The sequence below is a fragment of the Geotrypetes seraphini genome, chromosome 3 (genome assembly GCF_902459505.1).
Source record: "Geotrypetes seraphini chromosome 3, aGeoSer1.1, whole genome shotgun sequence".
Classification (NCBI taxonomy): Eukaryota; Metazoa; Chordata; class Amphibia; order Gymnophiona; family Dermophiidae; genus Geotrypetes; species Geotrypetes seraphini.
Genome location: NC_047086.1, coordinates 363,817,167 through 363,838,907, shown reverse-complemented (window position 1 = coordinate 363,838,907; position 21,741 = coordinate 363,817,167). Strand labels below are relative to the sequence as shown.

The 21,741-nt window shown below is 43.1% G+C and overlaps 1 protein-coding gene across 2 annotated transcripts in view; it reads left to right on the top strand.

Annotated features, from left to right (window-relative positions):
- AHCTF1 (AT-hook containing transcription factor 1) overlaps positions 1-21,741 on the top strand; it is a 368,321-nt gene that overhangs the window by 172,805 nt on the left and 173,775 nt on the right. For both annotated transcript variants that reach the window (XM_033936331.1, XM_033936330.1), the window contains exons 16-19: positions 9,562-9,666; positions 13,576-13,669; positions 20,226-20,349; positions 21,159-21,215. In XM_033936331.1, the coding sequence (XP_033792222.1) occupies positions 9,562-9,666; positions 13,576-13,669; positions 20,226-20,349; positions 21,159-21,215 (380 nt within the window). The remainder of the gene's footprint in view (positions 1-9,561; positions 9,667-13,575; positions 13,670-20,225; positions 20,350-21,158; positions 21,216-21,741) is intronic.

The following is a 21,741-nucleotide window of genomic DNA, read 5'->3' as shown; positions in this document are numbered from 1 at the left end:
ATGCCACAGCGGTGGTATAAGTCAATTGTAAAGGGGGCACGAGAAGCACTCGTACCAAGAAGCTTGCATGCTATTTCGCTGGGCAGAGGCTCACCACCTGTTGCTTTCAGTGGCTCAAGTGGCTGGCGTCGATGTTCAGGCAGATTTCTTCAGCAGACAGATTCTGGACCTGGGAGAATGGTCTCTCTTGCAGATTGCATTACATTACATTACATTACATTAGTGACTTCTATTCCGCTCATACCTTGCAGTTCTAGGCGAATTACAAAAGAAGCTAACTGGACATTTCCAGGAAAAACTACAGTTTAGGAATTAGGATTACAAAGAAGTTAACTGGACATTTCCAGGAGAATTGCAATTTAGGGAGCTGTATACATGGTTGATACTTTGGAGAGAAGAAATTACAAGAGAGGGTGAGACTTTAGGGGGGGATTTACAAGGTAGGGGAGAGGCATTCAGGCTGATGGCATTCAGTCTGATTGTTCAGTGCTGGGGTCAGCATCTGCTGGACTTGATGGGTTCAGCAGAGAACTTGAAAGCCAGGTGTTTTTTCAGTCGAAGGACGTAATGCGGAAGTCTAGGGCTGGATGCCTTGGTGCAACCCTGGCCAGTTCACGAGCTTCTGTATGTGTTCCCTCCGTGGCCTCTGGTTGGTTGGGTCATCTGCCGGATAGCAACGCATCCTGGCCTAGTGGTGATGGTTGCTCTGGTTGGCCCTCCTTCTCATAGTATGCGGATCTCGTCCATCTTCTGCGGGATGAAAAGCTCCAGCTTCCTGTTCATTGTTACCCTCTCATTGTCCAGTGCCCATGGAGAACCCACAATGCTTCAGTTTTGTGGCATGGGTCTTGAACACTCAGCCTTGATGAAGTGCGGTTATTCGGAGGTAGTTATCTCAACTCTTTTGTGCTCGAAAAAACCCTCTACTATGGCTTCTTATACTAAGGCATGGAAGGCTTTCCAACAGTGGTGTGCTAGGGATCAGATGGAGCCTTAGAAGGCTCACGTTTCAGTAATTCTGGCTTTCCTGCAGGAGGGTTTACACAAAGGTCTGGCAGTGGCCTGTCTGAAAGTTCAGGTGGCAGGCCTTTCGTGTTTTCATGTGCACAATGACACAAGTTCACTTACTGCTCATCCGGATGCACACTTCTGGTCCACCTCTGCCCTCCCTCCATACACCCAGGTCTGGCTTCATGGGACCCCCCACACCCAACTTACCGAAGCAGTAGCGGCCAATGGTCAGCAGAGGCAGCACTGTAAACAGCCCCAGCAGTCTAATTTTCGTAATTCCAAGTGTTTTTGAGTATGCTCAGGAGGAACCTCAGAGATCCTATCAGGGATCAAGACTGAAATTCAAAGGACCTAGGTGAAGCCATGCCTTCAGTCCTTGTTCCTCTTCAACTTCCAAGAAGGCACAGTGATGCTAGGGCCAAAGTCTTCCCCCTGAGGATAGGAGGAAGGCTCTCAGCGTATGTGGAGGTCTTGGAGCAGATCTCGTCAGACCATTGGGTGCTGGAAATTAGAGAATGACATGGGAACAAATTTTATCCCAGGACAAGTAGGCAGCATATTCTTAACAGGTGGGTGACGTCACCGACGGAGCCCCACAGCGGACAGCCTCGCAAGCAGACTTGCTTGAAGATCTTTATAAGAGCTTACGAGTGCTACACTGCGCATGCGCTAGTGCCTTCCTACCCGAGTCAGGGCGCGCGTCTCTGTGAGGTACCTCAGTTCAATGTTTTCCGCGGAGCTGAGAAGCCCTCTTCACTTCAGCTCTGCAGCTACTTCATTGCCTTCTCGCTCTGCGGCTTTGTTATTTTTCTCAGTCGCTGTGCCTGCGTGTCTTTCTCTCTTTTTCTTTTAAAAAAAAATTTTTTTATTGTTTCTTTTTGGCCAGCGGCCTTTTGGCCTAGGCCTGGTCGCTGAACCTCGTTCTTTCGTCAGCCTTTCTTTTTTCTGTGTCCCGGCCTCTTACCAGTTTCAAAAAGTGTAGCCAGTGTGGCAAGGTAATTTCACTCACTGACCCTCATCGTTGGTGTATTGCTTGCCTGGGTCCCGAACATTGCCCTGACACTTGTTCGCGCTGTGCTACCCTTCAACCTCGAGCCCTTCGCAGACACCGTGCCAAGATTCTTCAACTTTTTGGCATTATGGAGCAGTCTGCTGAGATGGTCTCGACCTCGGCTTTAGGGACAGCCTCGACTTCCAAGACCTTGACCCCGACACCCGTGGCTGCCTCGACCAAGGCCTCAACCCATTTGAATAATAATAATTTTGTAACTTCCTCCCTTTCTTTTCCCTTCCCTTATGTATCTGAGTTTGTCTGTTTTGTCAGTCTGTTTTTATCCCCTTTTAAAGCTGTATAATGTACTCTAGTTCTATCTTATATTTTACTGTTACTCGCTTAGTATGTAATAAGCGATTTATCAAATTTAAATAAACTTGAAACTTGAAAACCCCTTCGGTCTCGAAGGCCTCGCCTGCAGTCCCTTCTAAGTCTTCATCTGTGGGTAAGTCTCCTGTTTCTCCTTCAGGTACCCTTCCTAAGAAGCCTCCAGAGTCTCAGGCATCCCAGGCCGTGCCTACGGTCCTGCCAGCCTCTTTGAGACCTCCAACTAAGCATGCCTCCAAACATAGGGAGTACTCATCCTTGAGGTCGCCCTCTTTGGAGTGCACTGCTGCATCTTCGAGACCTGATCCCTTTGTCTCTGTGCCTATGTTCGAGGACATTTTGAAAGCTATTCTGCCCACTCAGATTTTCTTGGTCATGGCTCAGCTCTTCCCGGCCTCGACCCTGCTTCCTACGTCTAGCATCTGAGGGCCTGAGGGACTTTGGAAACCCCTGCTCTAAATACTTCTAGTCTCCAGACAATCCATTTGTAATCCACCTTGAACCGAAAGGTAACGGTGGAATAGAAATCCCTAATGTAATATAATGTAATTCTGGTGAGTTATTTTCCTGTCCCTGCCCCATTCCTGAAAGTTCTGTTCTCATCTGCACAAGCCTCAAATCATAAGTGTTTGAGGCTTGTGTGGTTAAGACAAAGCTTACAGGAATGGGGTGGGGACAGGGAAAAATTTCTCTCATTCTAATGTGGAGATCATTCGGAGGAGGGTACAAGCTTGAGTTCACCCATCCCCTAACAGACTAGTTTATAGACTCCTCTATGGAGCATCCAGAAAAGTCATGCAGAGTCTTAGCAGCAGTATAGAGACTTGTAGAAATTCAGGCCATAGAATTGGTGCCACCAGAAGAATCAGGCTCTGGCAGATAATATATTTCATAATGCCCAAGAATGGCTCAGAGGACTGGAGACCTATTCTAAATCTTATCACATGTCAACGAGGTCCTGAAGGTTCCACTCTTTTGCATGGAAACCATGCTAGCATGTCAGTCAGTCAGCAGTGGCTCCAGGGGAATTTCTAGCTTTCTTAGACTTGACAGATTCCTACCTTCATATTCCCATATTTCCGGAACACAGGAGATTCCTGAGATTCCTTGTGCTGGAGAAACATCAGTTCTTGGTGCTTCCCTTTGGGTCGACAGCAACGTCCTACACGTTCACCAAGGTGATGGTGGTAGCAGCGCATCTCCACAGGGCAGGATTGCAAGTGCATCCATATCTGGATGACTGGCTGATCAGAGCTCCATCATTATCGGAAGGGGGACAAACAATGGCTCAAGTGGTCCTGGTCTTGAGCCAGGGCTGGATAGTGAATTTTTGAAAGAGCCAACTGGTTCTGTCCCATTTTCTGAAATACCTGGGAATACTATTCAACAATGCAGAAGGCCAGGTCTATCTTCCAGAGGCATGCAAACGAAAGCTCTGCACTCAGATAACAAACATGATGGCCAAACCAGTTCAGTCTGCGTGGCACTATCTTGAAGTAGTAGGCTCTATGGCAGCCATTATAGGTATGATCTCTTGGGTAAAGGCTCATGTGCATCCTCTGCAGAATGCACTATTGTTTCGGTGGTCCCCAAAAAAGGACTCCTTTCAAATGACTCTCCCATGGACTTTGGAATCCTGACGCAGTATGTTGGTAGCTCCATCCACAGTAGGTAGTTGTTGGCCTCCCAGAGAAAATGTTGCATCAACAGACTGGAGCTTCAGGCCATTCAAATGGCATTACAGAAGCTGGAGAAGAATCTGGAAGGACAGGTGACCCAAGTCTTCTTGGGCAGCAGTAGCATATGTCAGTCACAAAGGAGGCTCCAGGTATGCACTGCTGAGCCTGGAAGCCCACTTATATTCCAGTGGGCAAAGCTACATCTACAGGCAATCTCCACATGGAGTAGGAGTGGTCAGGCCGATTTACCTCAGCAGGCAGACCTTAGATCTGGGAGAATGGATGTTATCTGTAGCAAATTCAGTCCATTGTTCTAGTCTGTCGTTCATTGACGGGGTTGGCTAACTTTTGATTTGAGGGATACAGTAAGGAACAAGAAAGCGGACCAGTTCTTCAGTCTAAGATCTGAGTCCAGAAGCGAAGGTCCGGGTGCGCTAGTCCAGCCATGGCCAATGAACTAACTCTTTTACATGCTTCATCCATGGCACATAAGGCGAATACTTCACAGAATATCAAGCCACTCAGGGAGAGTGGTCCTTGTGGCACCGGATTGGCCACACAGGCTATGGTACACAGACCTAGTGCGTCTTCAGAGGAGCCAGGTACAACCCGATCTTCTTTTCCAGGGCCCAGCGGTCATAGAAGATCCAGATTGCTTTGGTCTTATGGCATGGCTCTTCAGTGCATGGCATTAGAGCACTCAAAGTAGTCATTGTTTCTCTCTCCTTACGTTATCTGGAGATCACCAATGAGTTCCGACTGTTGGACCATCTGTGCTCACCAAACATAAGAACATAAGAAAAGCCCTCACCGGATCAAACCGAGGTCCATCCAGTCCGGTGATCCTCACACGCGGCAGCCCTTTTAGGTACTCCTGATTGGAGACCCAAATATACCATTGCCCTCAATACGATTTGCAAGAAGGTGTGCATCCAACTTGCGCTTGAATCCCAGAACAGTAATCTCCGTCACAACATCCTCCGGGAGAGCATTCCAAATTCCCAGCACGCGCTGTGTAAAAAAGAACTTTCTGACATTCGTCCTGAACCTGCTGCCACTCAGTTTCAGTCTGTGACCTCTTGTCCGTGTCACATCCGAAAAAGTTAGTAATGCTTCTTCTTGGTCGATTTTATCAAATCCCTTTACTATTTTAAAAGTCTCTATTAAATCTCCTCTCAGTCTTCTCTGCTCAAGGGTAAACAATCCCAATTTCCTAAGGCGCTCTTTGTAGCTCAATTTTTCCAATCCCTTGACAAGTTTCATAGCTCTCCTCTGTACCCTTTCCAGTAGAATTATATCCTTCTTGAGGTATGGAGATCAGTGTTGGACACAGTATTCCAACTGCGGTCTGACCATTGCTCTATAAAGTGGCATTATTACATCTTCCGATCTACTCGTGATCCCCTTCTTAATCATGCCCAACATCCTGTTTGCTTTCTTCGCCGCCGCCGCGCATTGTGCCGAAGGCTTCAGGGTTCTGTCAATCAGTAACCCCAAATCCCTTTCTTGTTCGCATTTTGCTAATGTCACCCCCAACATCTTATACTCGTGTTCTTTGTTTTTTTTTCCTAGATGCATCACCTTGCATTTGTTTATGTTAAAATTCATCTGCCACTTTATTGCCCATGCTTCTAGCTTGTTCAGATCCTTCTGGAGTTCCTCGCAGTCCCTTTGAGAGTCAACAGCCCGACTTAGTTTTGTATCGTCTGCAAACTTTTTAATATTGCAAGTTGTTTCCTCTTCCAGGTCGTTTATAAAAATATTGAACAAGATAGGCCCAAGAACCGAGCCCTGGGGCTCTCCGCTAGTCGGGCTCTCCCAGTCTGAGAATTTCCCATTTATGCTAACCCTCTGTTTTCTGTTCTCCAACCACTTGCCAATCCATCTGTGCACTTCTCCTCCTACTCCATGGCTTAGTAATTTCTTCATAAGCCTTGCATGTGGAACATTGTCAAACGCTTTCTGGAAGTCCAAGTAAACTATGTCCACTGAATCTCCACTATCCATTTGTTTGTTCACTTTCTCAAAGAATTGTAGTAAATTTGTCAAACATGACTTCCCTTTCCTGAATCCGTGTTGACTAGCCCTTATTAGGTTGTGATCCTCCAAATGTTGTACAATGTTGTCTTTAATCAGTGTTTCAATTATTTTCCCAGGAACCGAAGTGAGGCTCACAGGTCGATAGTTCCCTGGATCACCTCTTGATCCTTTTTTGAATATTGGGATAACATTTGCTATCCTCCAGTCTTCTGGTATTTGCCCAGTTCTAATTGACATATTAGCCACAGATTGTAGCAATTCACCAATTTCGACCTTGAGTTCCTTTAATACTCTCGGGTGAATTCCATCCTGTCCAGGGGATTTGTCGCTTTTCAGTTTGTCAATCTGAAAGTATATCATGTCCAACGTCACATTTACTGTTGTGAGGCTTTCGTCTATGGCTCTGGTGAATATCTTTCCTGTGTCTGGCACTGTTGAAATGTCCTCATTTGTGAAGACAGAGGCAAAGAATGAATTTAACCTATCGGCAACCTGCTTATCCTCCTTAATTGATCCTTTCTTTCCTTGATCGTCGAGAGGGCCAACTGCCTCTCTTGCTGGTTTCTTACCTTTTATATATCTAAAAAAGGGCTTGAAGTTTTTGGTTTCCTGTGCTATCTTTTCTTCATAGACTTTCTTGGCATCTCTTACCACTTTATGACACTTTTTCTGATCACTTTTGTGACAGTTCCAGGCCTCTGATGTTTTTTCTCGTTTCCATTTTTTAAACGAATTCCTCTTCTCCCTCACTGCATCTTTCACCTCTTTTGATAACCACGCCGGTTCTCCTTTGTTCTTCTTTTGCTTGCCTTTAGATATCTTTGGTATGTGAAGATTCTGTGCTTCTGTGATGGTGTTTTTCAGCAGAGACCATGCTTGATCAACTGTCTGGATTTCTGCTTTGTTCTTCTTGAGCCGTTTTCTAACCATGGATCTCATGCTGTCATAATTGCCTTTTTTGAAGTTAAAGGTCGTGGATTTATTCTTGATTGGTTTCCCCTTTCTGATGCTAATGGTAAAATAGATCATATTGTGATCACTTGTCCCTATCGGGGCCTCGACTTTTACATCAGTTGCTCTTCCCGAAATTCCATTTATGACCAAGTCCAGGACTGCATTTCCTCTTGTCGGTTCTCCTACCATTTGTTCCATGAAACAATCTCCTATCATTTCCAGGAATTTTATCTCCCTGCCGCAGTTTGACGTTCCCAAATTCCAGTTTATCCCCGGAAAGTTGAAGTCTCCCATGATCGTCACATTGCCTGATTTACATCCACGATTAATTTCCTCTATCATTTCTTTGTCTGTTTCCTCCGTCTGTCCCGGAGGACGATAAAAGAGGCCAATTTGTGTGTCGGCCTCTTTATGTCCAGGAATCTTTATCTAGAGTGATTCTAGTTTTCCATTTGCTTCTGTCTCTCCTTCTCTAACAGACTCTATTTCCTCTTGGACATATAGGGCAATACCTCCCCCTTTCTGCCCTGTCCTATCTCTTCTGTATAGTTTATATCCTTGTAATGCTGTGTCCCATTCATTTTCTTCATTCCACCATGTTTCTGTTATTCCTATGATATCTGGATGTTGTCTACTTGCTAATTCTTCCAGCTCTCCCATTTTGTTTCCTAAGCTTCTGGCATTCGTGTACAAGGGGGCACTCGGAGAAACTGAAAGGGGATAGGTTTAGAACCAATGCCAGGAAGTTCTTCTTCACCCAAAGAGTGGTGGACACATGGAACGCACTCCCGGAGGATGTGGTGGGGTAGAAGACACTACAGGGATTCAGAGAAGGTTTGGATAAATTCCTGAAGGAAAAGGGGATTGAGGGATATGGATAGAAGTAAGGATAGGTTTTCTAGGGCAGGGAACACTTGACAGGTCATGGACTTGATGGGCCGCCGCGGGTGCGGACCGCTGGGCGCGATGGACCTCTGGTCTGATCCCGGTGGAGGCAACTTCTTATGTTCTTATGTACATTTAAGTTCAGTTCGTGCTAAGTTACTGGATTTAGTGGTCCACATATCCTTTCTTGTATCCAATTGATCCCTTTCATTACCTCTTGTAGTGTCCTCATATTCATGCCCTATATCTGTATGATTGCTTGGAGTTACCTCCTCAGGATATTCTGGTGTCCGGGCCAAAAAATAAAACATTAATTATGCACAGATCTCTATATAAGTCCACATGAGACAATATACATTACAGAGAGAATGTATACTTCAAGAAGTGGTAAGAAAATCAAATACACAGTGTTATATTACTTCTTCAAATAATCTTTAGGACCTTACTATCTGGGATCAATTGGTGTTACTTCACATTGAAGCACTAGGCATTACTACTCCTTTTCCCTCAAGAAAAATTGCAATTGGGAGGGTTCAAAAAAGATATAAGAATTTTGATCCAATTGAATCAAACACTTACAAGGAAATCTTAACTGAAATTTTGCTCCCAATGTTACCACATATTATTTTAATTCAAGAAACCTTTTCCTCCTTGTCTGGGTAGTTTTCGAAACATCAGGAAAGTCAAAACACAATTTGATGTCAGTCAGACCTTAAGGGTATGAAGAAAAATCTATTGCTATTACATATTGGGGAATGTTTGAGTTCAATAAATGTTTGATTGGTATGATTATTTCAATGTTTCGATTGTTCATTTCTAATGTTTAAACATGTTTGTTTTACTTATAGTTCAGGGAATCACCCCATACCCTCCCTCTCCCTTATGTTTTCCTATATAGGGCTATCACTTGCTTTGGTACAAACTGAAGGGGGCAGCAAAGCCTTCTGTAGAAGGAGGAGTTGAAAACCTGGAATGGATTCCTTCTGTATGGCTCGTGAGCATGGGGAGAATATACCTACTATCCAGAATGACACCTATCTACTAGAAAAGATATTAGTGTGATAAGAACCTAATCTCTGTTTTCTACTACAGTAAATCACTGATACATGCTTGATCTTTATGTATTTAAGTTAGAGATTATCAAAATACAAGGCAATAGGCAACGATAATGAACAAGTTAGGAATCTTCTTCTAGTTAGAACTTTGTTATTATTGCTTATATCTATATCTGCCTTGACCTAAAATGACTTGGATATGATTATTTATGGAACAACAGTTAATGAAATAGCAATTTGAACTCTTAATATTGTGATATGGTAAGACATCTGCCTATAGCAACTGATATAGGATGAAGGAGTTCAAATTGTTGAGTGTGCATATAAAATTAAAAGTATAAGATAAATTACAAAACAAAATGCTGCTCCTCCAGCCATCTTAAAAATTAGTCTATTTTCAGCTACTTTTTATTTCAAAAAATCTTAGAGCGAGGAATAAAATAATTTCTCTGATGACAAGCAAGCTGTATCTTTTTCACAATGGGTGACGTCATCCAACAGAGCCCAGTGTGGATGCAGCCATCTGAAAATTAATTATAGCAAATTTTCTTTATAGGATTTGTAGATTTAACCAACAAGCAGCTTGTAACCAGCCTCATCTCTCAGTATGCTGAAGTAGTGTTATGGTTCTGTCGCTGTGGACTTCTTCCAGAAAACTTTGGTAAGGCTTCAAGCTTAAACTATTTTGGTTTTTCTTGTTTCTTGGTGAAATTATTTTATTTTCATAACAATAGCTTGTTTACTTGCAGATTTTCATATGTTGAATTTTTTATGTCTAAATTTGAATTGGCATGCTATAAATCATGAAAAGTTTTTTTTTTTTGTGTAATATATCCAAATTGAAAATGTTAGTGTCTAGCATATTCAAAAAGTATTTAATCAGAGTTTGATTTAAAGGCTTGGTAATGATCTTGCTTCCTGCTGTTTAGTACATTTTGATACTGCTTTTCTAGTCCTAAGTCCAATTTGTTATTTCAGCTGATGGGTTAGAGATTCTGTGAACATAAGAACATAAGAATTGCCGCTGGTGGGTCAGACCAGTGGTCCATCTTGCCCAGCAGTCCGCTCACGCAGCGGCCCTTAGGTCAAAGGCCAGTGCTCTAAATGAGCCCAGCCTCACCTGCGTACTTTCCAGTTGAGCAGGAACTTGTCCAACTTTGTCTTGAATCCCTGGAGGGTGTTTTCCCGTACGACAGACTCCAGGAGTGCATTCAAGTTTTCACCACTTTCAGAGTGAAGAAGAATTTCCTTATATTCGTACGGAATCTATCCCCTTTCAGTTTTAGAGAGTGCCCTCTCGTTCTCCCTACCTTGGAGAGGGTGAACAACCTGTCTTTATCTACTAAGTTTATTCCCTTCAGTATCTTGAATGTTTCAATCATGTCCCCTCTCAATCTCCTCTTATCGAGAGAGGAAAGACCCAGTTTATCTAATCTCTCACTGTACAGCAACTCCTCCAGCCCCTTAACCATTTTAGTCTCTCTTCTCTCTGGACCCTTTCGAGTAGTACCGTGTCCTTCTTCATGTACGGAGGCCAGTGCTGGACGCAGTACTCCAGGTGAGGGTGCACCATGGCCCAGTACAGCAGCATGATAACCTTCTCCGATCTGTTCGTGATCCCCTTCTTTATCATTCCTAGCATTCTGTTCGCCCTTTTCGCCGCCGCTGTGCATTATGCATATGGCTTCATCAACTTGTCGATCAGAACTCCCAAGTCTCTTTCCTGGGAAGTCTCTCCAAGTACTGCCCCGGACATCCTGTATTCGTGCATGAGATTTTTGCTACCGACGTGCATCACCTTACACTTATCCACGTTGAACCTCATCTGCCATGTCGATGCCCATTCTTCGAGCCTGATTATGTCATGTTGCAGATCTTCGCAATCCCCTTATGTTTTCACTACTCTGAATCATTTCGTATTATGTGCAAATTTAATCGCCTCACTCGTCGTACCAACGTCCAGATCGTTTATAAAGATGTTGAAGAGCACAGGTCTAAGCACCGAGCCCTGCGGCACCCCACTAGTGACGCTCTTCCAGTCCGAGTATTGCCCATTTACCCCCACTCTCTGTTTCCTATGCTCCAGCCAGTTTTTAATCCATGTGAGTATTTCACTCTCGATTCCATGGCTCGCAATTTTACGAAGTAGTCGTTCATGCGGAACCTTGTCGAACGCCTTCTGAAAATTCAGATATGCAGTGTTGACCGGGTCGCCCTTGTCTATCTGCCTGTTTACTCCCTCGAAGAAGTGCAGCAAGTTCGTCAAACAAGATCTGCCTTTGTTGAAACCGTGCTGGTTGATCCTCATCACCCGTGTCCGTCAACATGATGAATGATGCGGTCCTTTATCAGTGCCTCTACCATCTTTCCCTGTACCGAGGTCAGACTCGCCGGTCTGTAGTTTCCCGGGTCCCCCCTTGAACCTTTTTTGAAGACCGGTGTAACATTCGCCACCTTCCAGTCCTTCGGAATCTTTCCTGATTTGATCGACAGGTTGGCTACTAGTTGAAGCAATTCAGCTATAGTCCCTTTCAGTTCCTTGATTACCCTCGGATGGATGCCCTCCGGTCCTAGGGATTTATCGCTCTTAAGCCTATCTATCTGCCTGCCTGCATACTTCTTCTAGACTGACCGTCAACTCTGTCAGTTTCCCGTCTTTGTTTCCAGCATATAGCCTGATGGGTTCCGGTATGCTGTGCATATCCTCCTCGGTAAATACAGACGCAAAAAATGTGTTCAGTTTGTCGACGATTGCTTTGTCCTCCTTTAGCACTCCCTTTATTCCATGCTCATCTAACGGTCCCACTGCTTCCCTCGCAGGTTGTTTCCCTGAAAGAACGACTTGAAGTTTTTTGCCTCCTTGGCTATTTTTTCCTCATAGTCTCTTTTGACCCCTTTTATCGCCTTATGGCACCTGCGTTGATGTTGTTTGTGCTTATTCCAGTTTTTGTCCGTTCTTGGCCTTTTCTATTCCTTAAACGAGGTTTTCTTGCCTGTGATCGCTTCCTTCACCTCAGCAGTGAGCCACGCCGGTTCCTTGTTTTTATTCCTCTTGGATTCCTTGTTGATACGCGGTATATATAGATTTTGCACCTCAGTGACTATGTCCTTAAAAAGGGACCAAGCTTGCTCTAGCGTTTTAACAGTGTTTTGGCGGAAAGGATTCTTAGCCATTGCTTAATGCCAATATTTAATAACCTCAAGATACACATTTATAAAGTTATTTATATTTAGCTCACACTTTTTCAATAGTAGTTCAAGGTGTGTTAAATTCAGGAACCAAAAAAGAAACAGGAAAGTCGTACCCCATGCGGTAGATGCACAAGCAAAAAAAAAAAGTGAGGACGAAAGGATAGTCCTTCCTTAGGAACACACAAACTTATTGGAGAATCACATAAGAGGATTACAGGTCAGCTCGATATGGCCACTGTTAAATTCAGGTACACTAAGTATTTACCTGTTCTCAGAGGTGTCTCATTCTGTACCTGAGGCAATAGAATGTTGACTCGCTCAAGAGCACAAGAAGCTACAGGCTTCCCTGATTTTCAACCTGCTGCTCCATTCACTAGGCTGCTGCTCCAAACACATATAACAGGTTGCCTTTAGCCATGTATGTTAAATACAAACATTAGGCTATACAAGGAAGAAAGTTAAAGCTGGTGAATGAATGCAAAGGCCTGATTTAGATTGATCTTGGAAGCTCAGTAGTGAACCAGAGATTGTAACTCATCAATTACTATTATGTGTTTGTATAAAAGTAAGCAGTTCAGTGTATCTAACTGCAGTAGCAAGTTGATGCATCATGTGGCATGTGAAAGGTCTAGGACAGGGGTGTCAAACTCAATCACATAAGGGGCTGATATCTAAGATACTTAGGGGTCCTTCTATTAAGGTATGCTAACCAATTTAGCGCACGCTAAATGCGCATCTTAATAAAAGAACCCCTTAGTCTTAGTAGAAGTATAGGGTTACCACCTCTCCAACCCCTCATCAGCTCTTATTAAAAAAAAAAAAAAAAAAAATGCAGGCACCTACAAAAAGGGCAGTACAATTGCCTAAAAAGGTGCCTAGCAGCACCTATGGTCAAAGTAGGCATAGTTTCGACCAGAAACAACCGTAGGTGCCTCTGTAGATGCGATTCACATCAAACATAGGCGCCCTTAATGTAGGTCTTCAAAACCCTGGCCTACATTACTGGTGTTTGTTTAACGGTAGCTGCAATTCTGTGATTGACATGTGGACAGCGCCGGCTGATACAGGTGCCATTTCCAGAATCCAGCCCTAAGTGTGCATTTTTCAGCTGCTTTAAGATTTATGGTAAAATGTTCAGTAATATATGTGCATTTTCTTTACTTCTGTTTTGGTTTGGTTTGGTTGTAGATTAATAATAATCAAAACTAAGCAATCTGGAGACACTGCTCTGAAGAGAGAAAGAATGACATTGGTTTGATGATTCAGTGACTGATGCTTTAATATTTGCTCTCATTCTTTTTGAAATATGGTTGATTTCTGTATCTTAAATATTGGTATATAAAGAATCATTTCATCATAAAATTTCTACTGTTCATAGATGACGAAATGCAGTTGTCTCGGCCTTTCTATAATTATCGCCTAATACAGAACTACTATACAGGTCGCCGACAAAAGCTAGAGCGCTTGTCAAGGTAAGAAGTTTGTTTTGGAAGGCAATTTGCAAAGGCATGAAAATATAATTTTTTAAAACGTCTCCTACTAGATAAGTAAAATGAAAAACTTCTTATATTTTCTATATAAAACTGATGAAAGGGACATAAGAGAGGCAGATGATCTGGAATGATTCAGGTGTAGAACAAAGAGCAGACCAAATGAGTATATGGAGCAAAAAGAAATTTAATGTCACATATCTGATGTGGCCAAGTTTCGCCCAAGGGCTGCATCAGAGGCAAAATTGCAAATAAAATCATAACTAAATCAAACCAATATTTATAACAATAAAATCATATACTTGTACTTAAATGGTTAAAACATTTGAATGTTTACATAAAATTAAATGGGCAATATATAAAAACAAACAATTCATGAATTGAGAAATTATGCGTATATAATAATAATAACTTTATTTTTCTATACCGCCATAGTCAGTTGACTTCTAGGCGGTTCACATCAAAAGAAGGCTGGACATTCAGTGAATTAACAAATGCATGAGGGGAAGAAAAGGGTTGTAGGGGAGGGAAAGTAAGAGGGGGGGAAGTGAGAGGGATAGCAATTGCCTGAAGATTGCTTAGGGTTTATGGGGGGAAAAAGCATAGAGAGCACGGATTGGTCTGTTTAGATGATGAATTTATCAAACAGAGTGGTTTTGATAGATTTTCGGAATGCATTGTAGGTCTGTCTGGTTTTATTTATGTAGTTTCCCAGCCAGGATTGTTGTCTGTTAGCTTGGAACATGAAGGTTCTGTTAAGGTAGGATTTGCAGCCAGTACTGTATTTTCACGCAGATAACGCGCACCCGTGTAAAACGCGCACACGGGTATAGCGCGCAGAAACCACGATTTTATGTACAAAAACTTTTGTATACCGCGCTCACGCGTATAACGCATATCCAGCCCGACTGTCCTTTCGCCCGCCCCGACTCTCCTCTGGCCACCCCGACTCTCCTTTCGCCCTCCCCGACTCTCCGTGCGCTGTCCCGACAATCCGTTCACCCTCCCTGACTTTCCGTGCACTGCCCCGCCTCTCCGTGCGCTGTCCCGACTCTCCGTTCACCCTCCCTGACTTTCCGTGCACTGCCCCGACTCTCCGTGCGCTGTCCCGACTCTCCGTTCACCCTCCCTGACTTTCCGTGCACTGCCCCGCCTCTCCGTGCGCTGTCCCGACTCTCCACGATCGGAGCAAGAGGGAGCCCAAGCCCTCTTGCCCGGCCGACTCCCCAACTCCCCGACAATATCGGGCCAGGAGGGAGCCCAAACCCTCCTGGCCACGGCGACCCCCCTACCCCCACCCCGCACTACATTACGGGCAGGAGGGATCCCAGGCCCTCCTGCCCTCGACGCAAACCCCCCTCCCTCCAACGACCGCCCCCCCCAAGAACCTCCGACCGCCCCCCCAGCCGACCCGCGACACCCCTGGCAGACCCCCACGACACCCCCACCCCCCTTCCCCGTACCTTTGGTAGTTGGCCGGACAGACGGGAGCCAAACCCGCCTGTCCGGCAGGCAGCCAACGACGGAATGAGGCCGGATTGGCCCATCCGTCCCAAAGCTCCGCCTACTGGTGGGCCTAAGGCGCGTGGGCCAATCAGAATAGGCCCTGGAGCCTTAGGTCCCACCTGGGGGCGCGGCCTGAGGCACATGGGCCCAACCCGACCATGTGCCTCAGGCCGCGCCCCCCAGGTGGGACCTAAGGCTCCAGGGCCTATTCTGATTGGCCCACGCGCCTTAGGCCCCACCAGTAGGCGGAGCTTTGGGACGGATGGGCCAATCCGACCTCATTCCGTCGTTGGCTGCTTGCCGGACAGGCGGGTTTGGCTCCCGTCTGTCCGGCCAACTACCAAAGGTACGGGGAAGGGGTGTGGGGGTGTCGTGGGGGTCGGCCAGGGGGGTCGCGGGTCGGCTGGGGGGGCGGTCGGAGGTTCTTGGGGGGGGGCGGTCGTTGGAGGGAGGGGGGTTTACGTCGAGGGCAGGAGGGCCTGGGATCCCTTCTGCCCGTAATGTAGTGCGGGGTGGGGGTAGGGGGTCGCCGTGGCCAGGAGGGTTTGGGCTCCCTCCTGGCCCGATATTGTCGGGGAGTTGGGGAGTCGGCGGGCAAGAGGGCTTGGGCTCCCTCTTGCTCCGATCGTGGATGCGGGTGCGGGTGGGAGCGCGTGCGAGCGGTCGTTCGGGGTGGGGGTGCGGGCGGTCCTGCTGGGGGGGGTGTATCGGGCGTCGGGCGGTGTGGGAACTATGTAAAAAAATTTTTGTATACCGCGCTCACGCGTATAACGCGCGAGGGGTATGCGCGGTAGGTAAAAACGCGTATAACGCGCGCGTTATATGCGTGAAAATACGGTAATTTTAGGATAGGCGAAGATGTTTTTGTTTCTGGTTGTTCGTATGGGGTTGTGTAGAGTGAAGTGTGTTTAGGTGCTAGGCCCCAGATTTGCTTGAAGCACATGCATGCAAATTTGAACTGTATTCGCGCTTCCATTGGTAGCCAGTGCAGTTTTTTGTAATATGGGCTAATGTGGTCTTGTTTTCGCAGTCCGAAGATTAAACGAACTGCAGTGTTCTATACTAATCTCAGTTTTATAAATTGTTTTTTGTGGAATACCCAGGTAGATGATGTTGCAGTAGTCCAGGGTGGATAGGATCAGTGATTGCACCAGTAACCTAAAGGATGTTGTGTCAAAGTATTTTTTAATAGTCCTTAGCTTCCATAATATATAAAAGCATTTCTTCACTGTTAAGTTTGTGTGATCAACCATGGTCAAGTGCGTGTCGAGTGTGACACCCAGAATTTTTATGGTTTTGGAAATCGGATATTCGTGGTTGTTTATATAGACCTATGCATATAAAACAAGACCATACATAAAGTCTTTTCTTCTTTTCAATATCTTCTTTGTGACACACATGAAGGGGAGGATAGTGAAAATAATTTTTACATAATATGATATAATATGATATACAATATGTAATGTATGATTGGAAAGTACTAGAAGGGTGGGGGGAGGGAGAGGGGATAAAAATATATTTAAAATATGATGTATTAGATATAAAAGTGATATTGTGTATTCATCAATTGTATTTTAATATTTTGTACACTTTATGTAAAATTTGAAAACGAATAAAAATTATAAATAAAAAAAAAAAAAAAAGACCATACATAAAGGAAAGGTAAGCCAAATATGTCAATTGTAAGCAAAGTGCAGGTGGACAAAAGTGTTAAAAGAACACAAGATGGCAAGTGGAGTAGCAAAAAGGTGATCAGGTGAAAATACAAACTATGTTATATATTGCAAAGAAGTATACTTCTCCCTCCAAATCCGCGGTTTCAGTACCCGCGGATTCGGTTATTCGTGATTTTTTTTTTTGAGGGGGGGAAAGAAACGCTGCATCCTGGACCTTCCCCAGCCCTTACCTGGTGGTCTAGCAGCAATGCGGGGCAGGATCAGTCTTCCTATGCTCCTGCACCGTGCAGAGCCGTCATCAAAATGCTGCGAGTTCCCGTTAGCTTGGGGGAGTCTGTTCGCCTCTGCCTGCACCAGCTGTTCCTCCTTCCCAACCTGTTTAGGAGGATCCTGCAGCGTCACCCTAAGATCCTTCCTGACAGTCAAGCAAGATTCAAGGGTTCTGGGCGTCCTAATTTTTGTGGCTCCCGACGGAATTTTTGTATCTATAGGCAGTATTCTCCTTCCTCTTCACAGAGATTCACCAAGAGTGCCCAGGGTCGGTATGCAGGCTACAGGCGTTCTTGGCCTTCTGCCGCCCGTCCTGCACAACCTTCCCAAAAGATTCAGTGACGCCAGGGAGCCAAGGGCTTCTCTGCGGAAAGGGGGTCGGCTCTTGGAGTTTCTGCCTGCCTGGATAAGCATTACAGTAGACCAGTAGGTCTTGAGAAATTATTTGGTCAAACTACAAGCTGGAATTTGGCCAGCACCTGTCAGATTGGTTTGTGATGTCTCCTGCCAGGAGGCCAGGCAAATCATGCAGAGTCCATGCTATCATTCCACATTTGCTGGATATTCAAGCAATAGAGCCGGCGCCAAGCGAACTTTCAGGTTCACGCAGATACTCTGTTTACTTTATCATGGAGACATAGAAACATGATGGCAGATAAAGGCCAATTGGCCCATCTAGACTGCCCATCTGAGAGATCCCAAGTGCCTATCCCAGGCCCTCTTGAATTCAGAGACAGTCTGTTTCTACCACCTCTTCTGGGAGACTGTTCCACACCCTTTCCGTAAAAAAGTGTTTCCTCAGATTACTCCGGAGCCTATCACCTCTTAACTTCATCCTATGCCCTCTCATTCCAGAGTCTCCTTTCAAATGAAAGAGACTCGACTTATTCACATTTATATTACGTAGGTATTTAAACGTTTCTCTAAAATAATAATAACAATATATAAATCAACTAAATCCAAAAAATGTTATTAGCCAAGTGGTGGAAATGCCCACTGAAAAACCATTTCATTAAAGTGGAGAAAAAAGCCTCAACTTTATTTCATATGCAGACAGCACCCAATAAGGTTTTTAGCTGTTCTTATTATGTATCATGGGCAAAACAACTCCACTATTACTCAAAAATGTAATCTTTCAAAACGGGAACATATCCCACCACTGTGCACAGGGAAAAGGTAAAAGAACCTAAGAAAAAGTTTCACTTATCTTCACAGCTGTTAGCAGAACCAGGATCACGATCCGGCACAGTGATCTTCCTGCAATAGCATATTTGACACTGAAGTAAAGATAAGAAACCCATGTCAAAATCCAACAGGGCTCTTGTTTCGCCAATGAATGGCTGCTTCAGGGAGTTCGCTCCTATTCCGTCCACAATTTGACTTCACTGTAGCGCCTGATTTATAGCTCCGTGTCTCATGATGTCATTTCCACCGGAAACCCTGCTTGTAAAGAACAATACTTATAAATAAAAAATAAAGAATCAACAAATTAATAAAACGCGCACCATTCAATTTTTTGGTTAAGACCATTGGGCCAGATGGTATTCAGAAAATAAATGGATCTTTGTTCACTCTGGTATAATCCAGTCTTCACATCCCTCTTCGTGCTGTTATTGGAATATAATCTAGTACAAAACATCGAAATTCTTCAAAAGTGTCCTTTCTCAACACAATGACGAATGAGCACATCCACCTATCTTTTATGAGTGATGTTAGACCGGTGTTCAAATAGTAGAGTTTTTAAACTCCTTGCAGTGTGTCCTATATAGCAAAGATCACACGGGCATACTATTGCATATACTACTCCAATCGTCCCACATGTAGCTATACATGTCATTCTCCAGGGTTTTCTACTTGGGATGTGTACTTGATCTTCTTCACAAATCAACGAACAGGCTGTGCAGTGATTATAAAAAAAATAAGAAGAAGAACAGTTGTTATCCAGGGACAGCAGGTAGCTATTCTCACATCTCACCCGCCTCCTCGGGTTGGCTTCTCTGCTAGCTATCTGAACTGAGGAGACGTGCCCTGCGCTGGGCGGGAAGGCACTCGCGCATGAGGGCAACTCAAAACTTCGAGTTTCTTCAAGCAAGTCTGCTTGTGAGGAGTCCGCATCGAGGCTCCGTCGGATGACGTCACCCACTTGTGAGAATAGTTGCCTGCTGTCCCTGGATAACAACTGTTACGGTAAGTAACTGTGCTTTCTGTTAATAACATTTTCACACACAAACAGGAAGTAGGGAACAGAGAAAGGCCTTTCCAGCACAACACTAGACTCTAGAGTTTAAAACATGGATATATAGTTAATCGAAACACCAAATTTCAAAGGCAATTGAGACTCGGCACTGAGTTGTGTTTCGGTGAAATGCCTGCTTCAGGAGTCATGAAATCTATGTACAGGCATATATAAAAAAATTCTGAAAAATACTGTATATAATATAAAAAATTATTTGAATACATTATCCTAAGTTGAAAAATAAAGACAAATAACACCTTTTACTATTTTATAGTATAAAACTATCCAAACATAATAAACATAACTTGTATGTAAACAAATATAAATAAATGAAATATATCTATTTTATTTTTAAAAAAAATTTCTATACAGTATACATAATTTTATAAAAACATGATAAAATGGACACACAAACAATCATCAGGAATCATATCTACAAACTAATTCCATAGCTTATATAATGAGAATCATGAATAATTCATCAACTATGGAGAGTAGAAAATTATTGGCTAAAAAAGGCATTTACAAATAATTGCATCTTGAGTAATTTTCTAAACATGCCCTTTTCACTACAGTTTTGTATTTGGCCTACAAGGAAGGCCAAATACATATATCTTGTTCATTTGTGTGGGGAGTGCTTTCTTTTTGTCTGGTTAATAAAATTTTCCCAGTCTCAGGAAATCCTCTTCAATATTATACGTATAGAATTTATTATCCAGTATGGTAGACTAGTCAACTACCTTTAATTTGAAACAGGAGAGGTCCTTTGAGGGGAAAAAAAAGTATAATTTTGAATTACATAGAAGAGATTTTTTATAATTTTATAAAGTTTATTTTCATATTGCCACAGGAGGAAATGGAACTCTGATTGCCTGATGATTGATGGAATGCTTTCACAATTAGGAGATGGAGTGGATAAGTTGTGGAGCAGAGATGAAGGCGGCACAGGGAAATATCCTCCTGCTACCCTTCATGTAAGACCCCCCCTCCCCTTCCTGAAGTTGTGAAGTTTATTTTTTTGCAGTGGAGCACTACAGATATACTATACAACAGCTTGACTATAACATAGTGATAAAGGAAAATATTATGTAACAATGGAGTTATGCTGTTTATTTTTACATCATTATACAGTAAAATTTAACGCATTTGATATTCAAACTATTAATTAAGGAATTGAACTGTTGTGATGTAGTTTGGGGCTATTTGCTTAGGGACTTCAGGGTATGTTTTAAAATTATAAATAGATTTCTAGTGTAGGGGAAATGTTCTCATGCAGCGAAGCACAAGATTTTTTGTTGAAGGATAGATAGTATGTAATTTTTTAAAAAATTCAGAAAATATTTGTGCTACCTTTCAACTTATTATAAGATTGTAGTATAAGCACACATCTAAATTTTACTTCTCTATCACCTCAACATTTCATTCCTCTTAAGACATGTTAGCTTCTATGACAGTTGACATGGTTTGCTTATTTTGATTTTGTTACAGACAGATATGAGGTTTTTGGTGAGATCTGCCAGAGACAGGAGGACAATGTAAGGTAGCAATATACTTTGTCCTGACAAAAATTAGCCAAATTAATTTTTCCTCCTGTCAGATTATTTTTGCTAGTTTCTATGATTTTTTTTGAGGTGGGGGAGGGAATGGATGAATATTGCTTGGATAATTACATTTCAAAGAGACTGAATAGTGATTTGAGTTCCAAGACTGCATGCAATATTCTTGGTTAGAAAAGGTTGTGTGGATCAGGTCTAATACTGAATTTTTTAAAATTTCTTTACAGGCTCTTCTTGATCTCTACTTATTACAGAATGTTGAAGAAAGTAGCAAACACGCCATTGTATCCTTTTCTGATGTCAATTCAAATAATTTTGAAAGAAGATTTTAATAATGATAGTTAATGTATTTTTGTGTTTGTCTTGTTAAAACATGACTAGCATTTCTTAAATATGTATGCATGTAATCTTATAAACCGCATAGTTTTTATGCGATATATAAATTTTTAAATAAATATCTTTAAACTGCAAGGGAAACTACCTGAAATGTTGACTTTGAGGCCATTCTCAGAAGATCTAACATATTAAATATTTTAATTAAGGTAGAATTGGAATTATATCAGCTGAAGATACATAAACTTGTGGAGAATCTAAGCATTGCAAACAGTCTTCATACCTTAATATGAGGTATCTTCAAAATGTTTCCACACTTTTATTTTTATTTTTTAATTATTTATTTATCAGGTTTCAAGTTTACATATCAAGTATCCACTTGTACAGAAAGTTGAAGAAAAGCAAATAAAAAAGCACAATTATTCAATTACATTATATTCAAGAAAAATAAAATATAGCTTAACTTCAGCTCAAGTC